Source organism: Urocampus carinirostris, chromosome 5 (assembly GCF_059441175.1).
Source record: "Urocampus carinirostris isolate Australia breed hairy pipefish chromosome 5, RoL_Ucar_1.0, whole genome shotgun sequence".
Lineage (NCBI taxonomy): Eukaryota > Metazoa > Chordata > Actinopteri > Syngnathiformes > Syngnathidae > Urocampus > Urocampus carinirostris.
In genome coordinates, this window is record NC_142353.1 from 39,287,371 (window position 1) to 39,301,025 (window position 13,655).

General features: G+C 43.4%; 1 protein-coding gene across 1 annotated transcript in view; it reads right to left on the bottom strand.

Moving 5' to 3' along the window:
* LOC148366363 (ADP-ribosylation factor-like protein 15) overlaps window positions 1-6,206 on the bottom strand; it is a 115,587-nt gene extending 109,381 nt beyond the window's left edge. The window contains exon 1 of the mRNA XM_088336795.1: window positions 5,828-6,206. Coding sequence (XP_088192921.1) covers window positions 5,828-5,839 — 12 coding nt within the window. The 5' untranslated portion in view covers window positions 5,840-6,206. The remainder of the gene's footprint in view (window positions 1-5,827) is intronic.
* Between the last annotated feature and the right edge of the window lie 7,449 nt (window positions 6,207-13,655).

Sequence of the window (13,655 nt, forward strand, 5' to 3'; positions counted from 1 at the left end):
CAGAGATACTACTGCAAAAATACTACAAGAATACAATAGAATAAATATGGAAACCTTGATACGAAAATACTACCTAAATAATCCAACTACAAAATACTACAGCTACCCTACAAGAACCCTACTAAAAATACTGCAGTAATACTACAATAATATACTTACGTCTAACATTATTACTGATCGCAATTTCCCTTAATAAGCGATAATGAATGAGAGTAACAACACGGCACCTATTTAGTCAAAGCAAGACTGACCATATGTAGAACAAAAACAAAGATAATTTGTGTAAACAAGTTGATATACAGTACCAAGAAAACAGAAAAAAAACTCTTCGAGGATATTTCTTAGTTCTTTCCCCACTTGCATTTAGTGTATTACACGCAACTATATATTTGAATTTTCCCCAGTCCAAAAATTATCATATGACGCAAAAAAAACACTTATATTAGAATCAGAATCACCTTTATTATTATTATTATTATTGTATTGCTACAACAAAATTCCCCCTCGGATGGGTCTGGCCTTGATGCGGCGAGGGGGCTTGCGTGTTCCAGTGACCCTGGAGAGCGATACCGTCGGGAGCTTGCTCCTGGTAGGGTCACCCATGGCGGGCCGGTCTCCGGGGTAGGTTCCAGACAAACAAAGACCCCAGCGTGTCGGTACGCTGTGAGGTGGCAGCCCCACCAACCGACTATCCTGCGGAGGGCTAACAACTCACCCAGGAGAAACATACTTTGTTACGAAACTGACCAGAGAAAGAAGCCGGACTGACCAACACGGTAACGGACCCCAGCCTGCCCCCGACCAACGAGTACGGATCGATCTTCGTCATAAGACCCGTGTCGCCACCTGGAATGTCCAGACACTCCCTCGCCCCGGAGCTGCCACCCTGCTGTCCCGAGAGCTCTGTCGCTATAACATCACCATGGCAGGGCTCTGTGAAGTACGATGGCAAGGCAATGGTGAAACAACAGCTGGCAACCATTGCTATATCTGGAGTGGCCCCGAGAGTCGGACCGGCCTTTACGGTGTGGCTCTTGCCATTCCAAAATCCCTCCGGAGGTCCCTCATCAGCTGGACACCAATAAGCGACAGACTACTGTCTGCTCGATTCCTCCACCATCACGGCAAGATGACAGTGATCGTCGCCTACGCCCCCACCGATGTCGCTGATGAGGATGCGAAGGACGCGTTCTTTGACCAACTCCACCAGGCTGTCAACCAAGCCCCACCACACGACGTCACCATCATCCTCACTGATGCCAACGCCACTCTATCCAGCAATGATCGGTCCCCCGGCTCACCTGTTGGCACCACCTTCGTTGACAGCACAACAAACGACAATGGCAACCGCCTCCTCCTCCTCTGCCACCAAAACAACCTTTGTGTTGCTGACACCTGGTTTCCCCGGAAATGCATCCATCACTGGACGTGGTACAGCCCAGATGGCAGAACCAGGAAGGCATTGGACCACATCCTGATATCACGACGCTGGAAGTCGTTTGTAACCAACTGCCGGGTTTTCAGAGGAGCACAGCTTGGCAACACAGACCATCGTCTGCTGGTGGCCCAGCTCAAGCTAAAGCTCCGAGCCAACCAGCACAAGACTCTGCCTCGCCCCGACTCCTCCCGACTCAGCGACCCCAACATCGCCAGAGACTTCAGTTGCTCCATCCGCCGCTCTCTTGATACCCTGGCTCCTGACAAGCTGACAGACTGGGCGGCCTTCAAGGAAAGTGTCCTCCAGTCTGCTCACAATGTCCTCGGACGCCCGCGATCCTCCCCGAGAAAGCCCTGGATATCAGAGAGGACACTAAACATCATAGACCAGCGGCGTGAGGCCCGACTCCGAGGCGACCTCACAGAGTATCGAAGACTGAATCGCCTGCGCAATGTGGCCATTGCTGAAGATAGGGAGAGGTTTTGGCAGGCAGAAGCCCAACAGCTTGAGTCCGCGGCCAACAACAACAACATGAGCCGCGTATTCAGTCTACTACGCCAAGCCCGTAGCGGCCCACACATAAAGACAGCCCTGGTAAAGGATTCAGACGGCAACCTCATCATGACAGAAGCCAACTGCCTCGAGCGCTGGAAGGAACACTTTAGCCTCCTCTTGCAGCACAGCACCATCCCGGCTGATCCCACCCTCCTAGGGGCTGCGAGCACAGCACCTCCTAACGACACCTGCTGCACAGACCCTGTAACACCCGAGGAAGTGAGAGCTGCTCTGAAGAAGCTGAACACCAAGAAAGCCCCCGGCATCTGTGCCATTACCGGCGAGATGCTCAAGGCCGGCGGTGATGGCATGGTGGAGTGGCTAACCCGCCTATTCAACCAGGTGTGGGAATCGGAGCAGCTGCCCACCGACTGGACCAGAGGAGTCATCCTGCCCTTCTGGAAATGCAAGGGCGACAGGCTTGTCTGTGGAAACCACAGAGGCATAACCTTACTCTCCATCCCGGGCAAGGTCTTTACCAGGATCTTGCTCAGCCGTGCCCTTCCAGCAATCAGAAGCTGCCGCCGTCCCCAGCAGGCTGGCTTTATGCCCAACCGCTCCACAACAGACCACATCTCTGCCGTCCGTTTGCTGATAGAAAAGACCCGTGAATTCCGTAAAGATCGCCATCTATATATCGGATTCATTGATCTGAAGGCCGCCTTTGACACCGTCTGCCACTCTTCACTGTGGAACATCCTCCAAGCTCTCAGAGCACCACCCAAGATCATAGCCCTGTTCAAGCTGCTCTACAGCAACGCAGAGAGCTGTGTCCGTATCAACGGCATTGACTCCGACTGGTTTGCTATCTCCAGCGGCGTTCGCCAAGGCTGTGTGGCTGCTCCCGACCTTTTTAATTGCATCATCGACCATCTGATGTTCAGGGTTAGTGAGCGCATCCCCAGAGTGTCTTTCGGCAACTACCACCTGACTGACCTGGAGTATGCTGACGACACCATCATTCTCAGCACTTCCTTCAGCCAGCTGAGAGACGCTCTGGGCATTTACAGCGAAGAGGCAGCGCGGCTTGGCCTGCAAGTGAGTTGGACGAAAACCAAGTTCATGTATGTCGGTGATGGACCAGATCCACCTCCCATCCAAATTGGTAGCGACATCGTAGAGCCTGTCAAGAGCTTTGTATATCTGGGGTCCATGGTGACAGACAATGGGGACCTAAAACCAGAGATTCTCCGCAGAAGAGCCCTGGCAGCATCTGCTCTGCAGTCTCTCTGGAAACCACTCTGGCGGCACCAGACCATCGCACGCAAGACGAAGCTCCGCATCTACAACCTCGCCGTACTCCCTATCCTGCTTTATGGCTCAGAAACATGGCCCCTGAACGACACCCTGGCCACAAGAATCGATGGTTTTGATAGCAGGGCTCTCAGAACCATCGAGAACATCAGGTGGCCCCAGCGAGTCTCCAATAAAGAGCTCAGAGCCCGCACGTGCCAGCCCCAAGCATCTTCCTTGGTCGCACAACGCCGCACCCGCTGGTTTGGCCATGTCCTTCGTCTACCACCAGACCATCCGACACGAGCCATTCTCCAGTTTGACCCAAAGGCCGCAGGCTGGAGACGACCACGAGGGAAACCCCGCACTCGATGGCTCGACGTCGTCGCGGGCGACCTCCAACAACACGGAGTTGCCGTAGAGGATGCAGAACAGCTGGCACAAGACCGCCAGCATTGGAAAAACTTGGTTCATCTGGTCGGCTCAACGCACAGGGACGGGACCCCCCGACCTTCGCTGGAGCAATAAGTAAGTAAGTAAGTACAACAAAATTATGGTTGCACTCCAGTTGGCAAAATGACAATACACTATAAAGACTAAAAAATAAAAAAAAATAAAAAAGTATTTACCGCTAATAAACGCATTCACATCTAAAATAAAAACTACACCAGGGGCGATTTTAGGTTCAGAGCACCCAGATCAAGGGTGGGCAAACTACGGCCCATCAAACAAAAAAGGTCAAAATATAATGTTATATATTATAGAATTGTAAATATGGTACTAGTAAAAAAGAATGTTTTTGGTGCCAACCATATCCTTTTGTGTGTCTGCAACAAAAATACTCCAAATTACTACAAAACTAACTATCAAATTTTGATATGATTTTGTCCTTGTTCTGTCGAAAAAGAAATACAATACAAATACTTCAAAAATACTACTACAGTAATACTGTAATACAAAAATACTATTACAGACATATTACAACAGAAATTCTACAAAGCTACAACTTCAGTACTATTTAAAATACATAAGAAATACTACAAACATACTATTGTGAAAATACTTCTAAATACTCGAAATACTACTAAAGTACCACTACAATAACACTATACATGTAATATAAAAATACTGCTACATAGATATTACAACAAAAACACTACAAAAATAAAACTAAAAATAAATACTACAGCAGTACTGTACTACAACATTATGACCCCATAAGTACAACTACATTGATACTGGAGATGTACTACAGAAATCCTAATACGAAAATACTGCAAAAACACTACTGCAGAAATCAAGAATACTAAAAAAATACTACTTATTTTTTACAAGAGCACTACAGAAGTACTACAAAAATGCTACTAGGGAAATAGTACAAAAAGTACTACAAAACTACTGCAAATATTCCACAAGAATACATAATAATAATAATAATAATTTCCTTGTATTGTCATTCTGTGTAACAATGTACACAGAACGAAATGTCGATTGCATCTGACCCGATGCAGCCGCAGCCAAGAGAGGGCGCCGCCGACCACTTTTTAAGTCTTAGGAATGACTCGGCCGGGGCGCGAACCCTACTACAGTAATATTGAAAAAACTACTACTGAAATATAATATAAATACTGGGAAATAGTACAAAAAAATACTGCAAGCATACTACAATACTACTACATAAATACTACAACACAGTGCTAGAAATCAAATGGACTGAACCATTTTAACTTAGTGGAGTATTTCCGACTCTGCGTTGGTCACATTATCATTTTGTTTTCCTTTATTGTATCGAGCGTTTTTTCATAATATTTTAGACTGTCCTTTAATAAGGAAAAGATACGTTTTTTAACAATGCGGGCAGCACGGCGGCGCAGTGGTTAGCTTGTGTGCGGCACAGGTCTGAGGTCATGAGATCGAACCTCCTGTGTGGAGTTTGCATGTTCTCCCCGTGCTTGCGTGGGTTTCCTCCGGGCGCTCCGGGTTCCACCCACATTCCCAAAAACATGCATGTCAGGTTAATTGACCGGTTAGAATTGTCCCTAGGTGGGAGTGAGTCAGTGAGGCGACTGTCCCTGTGTGCCCAGCGACTGGCTAGCAACCAGTTCAGGGTGTCCCCTGCCCAGTGCTCGAAGATAGCTGGGATGGGCTCCAGCACCCCCGCGACCCTGCTGAGGATAAGCGGTGCAGATAATGGATGGATAATAATGGATAGTTTTAACAATGCAATAATTTTGGGAGGGTGATCGGGTTGAATTTGGGGGTGCTTGAGCACCCCTCAAAAACGAGCTGGTTACGCCCATGCGATACACAACCAGGATATTGTACTACGAACTATAACAAAGTCAACTTGACAACTGAAATAACTTCGATTCGCACAATATTTCGGAAAAGAAGTCAAAGTGTGAATAAAGTAAACGAACACGGAGAAAACGTATCAATTGAAAGGTATATAGTAGAAACAAGGAATCACTTAGCTCGTTAGCATGAGGACCCCGGACAGACAAATTCCGCACACCTGAGTGACCCCCCCTCATCAAAACCCAACCATCCTCCAGTGGCAAAAAAGCAACAATGCCACTCCATTTTTACATTTTTACTCACCAGATAATCCATGTACAGCCGCTGTAGTCCCACCAATACGACCAGACTTGGAAGAAAACGCTTTTTAAGCTGCAATAAAACCCAAAATGTGTGAAAATAAGCGTCCGGGCAATAAGTCCGTGGTGGTGGTGTATAAAAACAAATAAAAACAACAAAAAAGGGCAGTCAGCGGGGTTAGCACTCGGAGCTTTCCTTCTTCACCGTCTCTCTGTTGTAAAGCACACCGGAACCAGGCAGCGACGTCCCGGGTCTGGGTAAACGAAAGCGAAGCTGGTCGCTTGGAGGGTTTTTTACGAACCTGGAGTTCACTCCTAGTTTTAAACATACATACACACAGTAACAGTTCGGCTGTCGCTGTGGTTGGTCGGCTTGTTGAGGAAATAGACGAAGCCTCCGCTGTGACGTCACGGGCGATGACGTGGGCGCGTAGCGTGCTCACGTGACCAAACACATGGCTACTGTATTGCTAGTCAGGGAATCAAGCAAAAAAAGAAAAAGAAACCTCGTTGCTTTTATCGTTTTTTGCTTTTTTCTTGTACTTGAGAAGACGGAGCCGACATTACTTGTGTAAATACCATGTAAATTATAACTATAGCCTCATCCCCCTTGTTTTATAACCTTATCTTCTCTGTTCCTTTATCTTCTTGGCTCATACCTCACTGTGAATGTGTAAAACTGGAGTGTCATGCCCAATTTCGTTGTCACAATATGTTAACCCATTTTGTAACAATGACAATAAAGGTATATTCTATTCTATTCTATTATATTCTATTCTATTCTATGCCCTTGCATAATAGTATTGCCCTTTGCACATTGCGTAACTGCTGTTAAAAGTGTCGATAAAAAATGTTCAAACCTCATATTGTTAGAATATGATCTCATCTCATCTCATTAGCTACACCGTTTATCCTTAGTAGGGTCGCGGGGGTGCCGGAGCCCATCCCAGCAATCAACGGGCAGTGGGCAGGGGACACCCTGAACTGGTTGCCAGCCAATGGCAGGGCACATGTGGACAGACAACTCACTCGCTCAGTCACACCTAGGGACAATTTGGACCGGCCAATTCACCTGTAATGCATGTTTTTGGAATGTGGGAGGAAACCGGAGTGCCCGGAGGAAACTCACGCAAGCACGGGGAGAACATACAAACTCCACACAGGAAGTCTGGAGCTGGATTTGAACCCACGCTGGAGGTTCCCAAGACATGAACTGTGCCGCACATGCGCTAAAAATTGTTAAAACGTCATATTGTCAGATATAACGAAATTGTGAATATGCTTAATTGCTGTTAAAATTGTCGAGAAAAATTGTTCAAACCTCACATTGTTGTTTGCTGTTAATAGTGTCAATACATTTGTTCAAACCCCCAAAAAATTTAGGATAATAACTGTGCGTATTGTTCAGTACCTCCTAGTGGTGATACTCAATTCGTTAAAAAAAACATTTATTGATTTGGATACGAAGCAAAAATACATGTGAAAAAGATGAAAATGTACAAAAACAATATATTAATATTCATTAATAATATTTATTAATATACATATAACCCTAACTATTGTAAAAACGTGTTTTTTTTTTACTAATCGTGCGTAGTTTGAGCTGTCATTAAAAAGATTCAAATTAATAAAGTTCTCTATTAGGTATGTGTTAACAATACCCAACTGAGTTCAAAGACAAGTCAAGTCATTTTATTTGTATAGCCCTTGATCACAAAAAGTCTCAAAGGGCTGCACAGGTTCTTTATTATTATTATTATTATTATTATTATTATTATTATTATTATTATTATTAATATTAATGTTATTAATATTATTAATATTATTATTATTATTATTAGGTCAAGTCATGTCATGTTTATGTGTGTAGCTCTTCATCACAGGAGTCTCAAAGGGCTGCAGAGACCACAGACTATTACAGACTACAGACTATTATTACACCATCCCCTGAGCTAAAACCTAAATGAGGGCAAGGAAAAACTCAAAAATCTCAACATGAGGAAAATGAAGAAACCTTGAGACGGGACCGCACATGAGGTAATCCCACTTTCAGGATGAGCAGGTTGCAACGGATTTTGCATTAACGAATAATACACAGATATTGTCAACATGAAATATAGGTCATTCATAAGCTATAGAATAGAAGTGAGTTTTAAACTTAGATGTGAACAGTTCCACTGAGGTTGCAGATCAAATATGAGAGGGCAGAGCATTCCACAGCATTGGAGAATGCTCTCGAACCTGCAGATCTCCTCTTGACTCTTTGGAGCAGTAGTAGACCAGCATTTTCAGAGCGAAGGCTCCGGACCGGAAAAGAGGGGGAAAATAAATCTGAAAGATATGAGGGAGCAAGTCCATGCATGGTTTTGTATAATACCAACAGAACCTTAAAATAGTAAATGGTAAATGGTCTGCATTTATATAGCGCTTTTCAAGTCAATGAAGACCTCCCAAAGCGCTTTACAATGTGCTGCTTCACACTTACCCATTCACACACACACTCACACACCAATAGCGGCCATGCAGCCATGCAAGGCACCGACCTGCTTATTGGGGGCAATAATGATTCAGTGTCTTGCCCAAGGACACCTCGTTATATAACACAGAGGAGCCGGGAATAGAACCTGCGATCTGAAATTTCATTTCATTTCATTTCATTTCATTTCAACCTGCGATCTCACATCTTAAGCTAACAGGGAGCCAATGAAGGATAGCTCAAATCGGGGTAATGTGATCAAACTTTCTTGTCTTAGTTGAAAGCCTCGCTGCAGCATTTTGTACCATCTGCAAGCTCTTGATTTTCTCGTGATTTCACCCCCCTGCTTGCGGTTTTCCTTTTGTCCAAGGTGAAAAGAGTTAAAGAAAAGGACATTTTCAAAGTCCAAATGCCAACCCAAATCCCCCAAAATAATAAAAAAGAAGAGCTTTTTTTTAGGGTGTCTAGGAGTGACACATACGTGCACGCGCCACATGAGCGCCACATTAGGCTGGGAGAAAGGAATCAGGGAGGGGAGAGTGGGGGTCTGTGGGAGAGGAGAGAGATTTAACCTGCATGCTTGGGGTTTATGTTTTTCTAGGATGAAAATGGTGAAAGTAAGAAAATGACTGTTTCAAATACAATACAAATGCAAACCTGAACCCCTCAAAAGATGAAAAAAACAAGAGTTTATTCAAGAGTGTGTTAAGAGAGACACATAGGAGCACTCACCATACAAGCAGCTTGACAGAGACTGCAAATATGATTTTAGCCAGAAGATGGTGTCAGAACATAGAATATTTTAATGTTATGCACACCACCATTAAATACTCATAGGTCTATACATTTGTATTTATTTGACAATACATGAGGCTTACCTAGAGGGAGCCCTACACGTAAACAAATGAGAGGAAAAATGGTGCGATTTAGTCACTTTTGAGTTTTTGTAGTTAGTGCGTGAATGAAAAGCAGTGGTGTATAGAAGATTAACTTTTCATTTAATTGTTGAGCTTGTGGAAATTTAAATGTTTTTGAGTTTTTCCTTGCTCTCATGTAGGTTTTAGATCAGGGGATGGTGTAATCTGTGGTCTGTGCAGCCCTTTGAGACTCTTTGTGATTAAGGGCCATACAAATAAACATGACTTCAATTGACCTGAAATATATTATAAGAATAATTTCAAATGGCTAATGTTTGCATAACTATTACACAAAGGGTTGAGTATGACCTGAACTCTACAAAATACAATAATGAAAGCATATATGCACCAGGGCTTCAATTGTGAGATGAAGTTCAAGCTAATCGTTGTTGTTGTTGGAGTTGTCCATCGATTCGATGATGACCATCTTCTTTTATTTGTGAGTCTGCTGATGTTTGAACAGTCCGATCCTGGATTGTGGTCGGAGACTCAGGTAAAAGAGGATACCTGCGCAATGACGGTTTTTAAAGTGGCGTAAGGGGTGCGCTTTCCCCAACGCCACTATCTTGATTGTAAAGAAGATGGTTCCAGTGGCAAGGGAGACCCTAGACGACCGGCATCTTTCTACAACTGCAGGCGGCTAACGGGATCCAGGTCTGTAGGAAACCGCCTCAAAGCGTGCCGCCACCAGCTTTTGGGATCACTCTTAGTCTGGACTCTACCCTTCGATCTGTTCGGCTTGGGTAACCCTACCAGGAGTACGAGACTCCCGCCGACATAGCTCTAGGGGTCATGGAGACGCGCAAAGTGCCCCACCACGATAAGGTGGTGATTCGTCGGGACACAGTTCAAGCTAATACATTACGCAACACATACGGGAAGGAAGAAGACACAAGTGTACTTTGAGAGACAGTGCAAAGTCCAGGTTTTGTTCCTTGTTAATATGTATACCTTGGTAGGACAATACACGGTTGGAAAAAAATACATGACCTAGACAAATTATAAACTGCAGTCAAACTCACAAAAGAGTATATCTTACAAAACCCATGTTTGGACATATTTGTATGACATTTGATCCCATGTTCCGTCACGGTTCCCCTATCAGGCTTTACGTTTGAGTCCCAATGTTTTGTAATCATGCCTCCTGTTCAAGTCAAGGAAAAAAATTAACCCACAAATACCAGTGAGATGCAAAAATTTGTGCAACCTTTCCCTTACTTGTATTTCTAAAACCTTTCCGGGTCGAATTAACACTTTTAAACATGAGCAGTGACAAGAATGACAATTATACCTTGATGTTCTCAATCAAACAATGTTCAACTAAATAAGTGAGAATTATATTGCCGTGATGGAAACTCCATGCCGAATGTTGTACTTCGTTTCCTCTCGAGGACAAAGTCTGTCAATATTTTATATGACGAGGGAGGAGTATGCGTGTGCGAAGGGGTTGGATAGAAATCCAAGAATAGCTTTTAAAGCAAGTGAACAGGATGTCCTCAGTAGAAATATTTCAGGTATAATTGAATTTACCTTGACTTTAGCGGTATATACACAACCTGCAATTAAATAATGGATGTTTAACAGTTTCATTCCCAAATGGACTGTCCGTCTATTTGTCTGTCTATTTGTCTGTTTGTCTGTCTGTCTGTCTGTCTCTCTGTCGCTCTGTCTGTCTCTCTGTCTGTCTCTCTGTCTGTCTCTCTGTCTGTCTGTCTCACCTCCATTCTTTCTTCCTTTCTTTCTTTCTTCCTTTATGTCTTTCTTTCTTTCTTTCTTTCTGCACGGGGGTCAAGCAACAAGCGTCTCTGGGGCCGCATGCGGTTATTTGACGCTTCCTAGTGGCAACCTGACGCTTTTTGATAGTAAAAAATGATATGGTTTGTGTAAGAGTCAAACATTACACAAATATATATAACATTTGTGAGCAAAATGTATACGTGAAATTGTTCTATACTACTGCCCCTGGGAATCCTGCTACTTGTATTCACACATATTTATTATATTATAATTATGAATACTAATGTATTGTTTTTATACATTTTTATCCTTTTGCACATGTTTATAATTTACCTTCGTCTTAATTTGCACGGAAAGAAGAAGCCCCCCAGTCTCGTGCGCTCTCTGTGTCTGTCTGTCTGTCTGATCTTATACTGTACTATAACTTGCAAAATTAAAGACGACCGCAAGGTGGCAGTGTCTATTCTAACTAAACACTCCGTAATACCTGAGCTCTTGTCATACCTTGGTAGACGTGTATCATTTTAAATATTGAAAAGTAACCATTCCTGTCATTGTAGACGTTATCCCAGTAGGCTATTTAATACTTTTCATTTCAAACATACATAAATTTTGAACGGAAAAATATAGATATATACTGCTACGTATAATACACAGTGCTAAATTTACTGCAAGTCAGGGAAAGAAATAAAAGATGTCAAACAATTGTTTCTGTAGTTTTTTCGGTAAATAAAATAAACTTGTTTACACAGATTGTTTTTTTTTTTTTAGATTTGTTTTTATTCTTCATAGTCTGTCTTGTTGTAATGGGTGTCGCTTAGTAAGGGTAATTCATTGCTATAACTAATAAGGGAATAAATTAGCTGAGGGGGACTGGTTGTTATCTATGATTATTTTTTTCTTATTTTTAATAAATCAATTTTTTGTTTGAATATCAAGATTTTAGCTCACTATAAAGCTAACAAAAATGAATGAGTAAACTGAGGAAAAGAAGGAAAAAATATATTCCAAGTCATGCAAAAGTGGTTTGATAAAAACAGATACTCATGAACAGTTTGAATGCCTTATTAAAGGTGCAGTCCAGAATTTGAAAATCGTCTACTTGCTGACATCTGCTGGCTTAAATCAACATTACAGCCTCTGTCAAGCTGCTCGTGTGGCGCGTGCAAGTACGTAATTTTTTAGATGCGCTCAAATAAACTCTTCTTTTGTCATCAATTATGGGATTTGGGTTAGTGTTTGAACTGTATTTTAAACAGCTATATTCTTACTTTCACCATTTTCATGCTACACTAACGAGAAAACCGCGGGGACGAGCATTAAATCAGTTTCCCACCCCTGTTTCATGCTTCCTAATGTGTTGCACATCTCGGACAGCATTGCTAAAAGTAAGACAACAGCAAAGAGGCACAGAGGGTGAAAAATTAAAGGCTCCAGTTTGCGTTTGCGTAAGATAATAGTCAAGTCAACATACCTGTCAACCTGTACGGTTTTGCCGTACAAAGTACGTTTATCATGCATTTTAAGACGAGTACGACGAACAAGAAAATCTGTACGGAAAAACGCAAATTTGTCAATGATGGGTACCATCCGGTATACACCGACTATCACGAAACGGCAAATCAATCAAGTATAACGAGTTCGCCGCGGTAGCCTCTATCTTGATATCGGTTTTTTTCATTGCAAACGAAGCGAGCGGTTTGATGCTACTGTGCGCATGCGTCTGCCGCCTGGGGATTTCCCATCATGCATCATTCCGAAAAGAAAAAAAATATGGTGTAAGATTATTTTGTATATTGTAAGGGAAAATACGACAGCTTGTACGGGCATGGAGCCGTGGAGGTTGACAGGTATGATTTCAAACAGCTCTTTTCTTACTTTCACCATTTTCATGCTACACTAACAAGAAACCGCGAGCATGAAATCAGTCTACACCCCCCCCCCAACATCAATCCCGTTATTCCAGTTTCCTACTGTGTTGTGCATCCCGAAAAGCGTTGCAAAAAGTGAGCTAAGAGGAGAAATGCACAGTTAAGCCGGCACCATGTTTGTCTGTTAGCTTGCTGCTACGCTGTGGAACTGTGGCACCGGTTTTCATTCGCTTAAGACAATGGACAGTGCCGTCTGGTGGTCAAATATTATACACGGGGGCTATAATAGAAACCATATTCTATTTTTTAAACTCTCATCTCATCTCATCTCATTAGCCGTACCGCTTATCCTCATTAGGGTCGCGGGGGGGCTGGAGCCCATCCCAGTCATCTTCGGGCAGTGGGCAGGGGACACCCTGAACTGATTGCCAGCCAATCGCAGGGCACACAGGGACAGACAACTCATTCGCTCATTCACACCTAGGGACAATTTGGACCGGCCAATTCACCTGAAATGCATGTTTTTGGAACGTGGGAGGAAACCGGAGTGCCCGGAGGAAACCCACGCAAGCACGGAGAGAACATACAAACTCCGCACAGAAACTAAATCCTTTAATTAAAGCAAAAGACATAGAAATGTTTATATGAGGAGTGTGGTGGCGGGAAGGATCCTTTATATTTGTCATAAAGATCATTGCTCTCAAATAAATCTTTGATATGACAGCCTCACCTTTGATGCAGCGATTGATTGTTACAGTCTGGGGGCGGAGAGAAGAGCGGAATCACATCTCCGCCTTCGATTAGCCTTCCTGGATGACTCGCTGTTGCTGA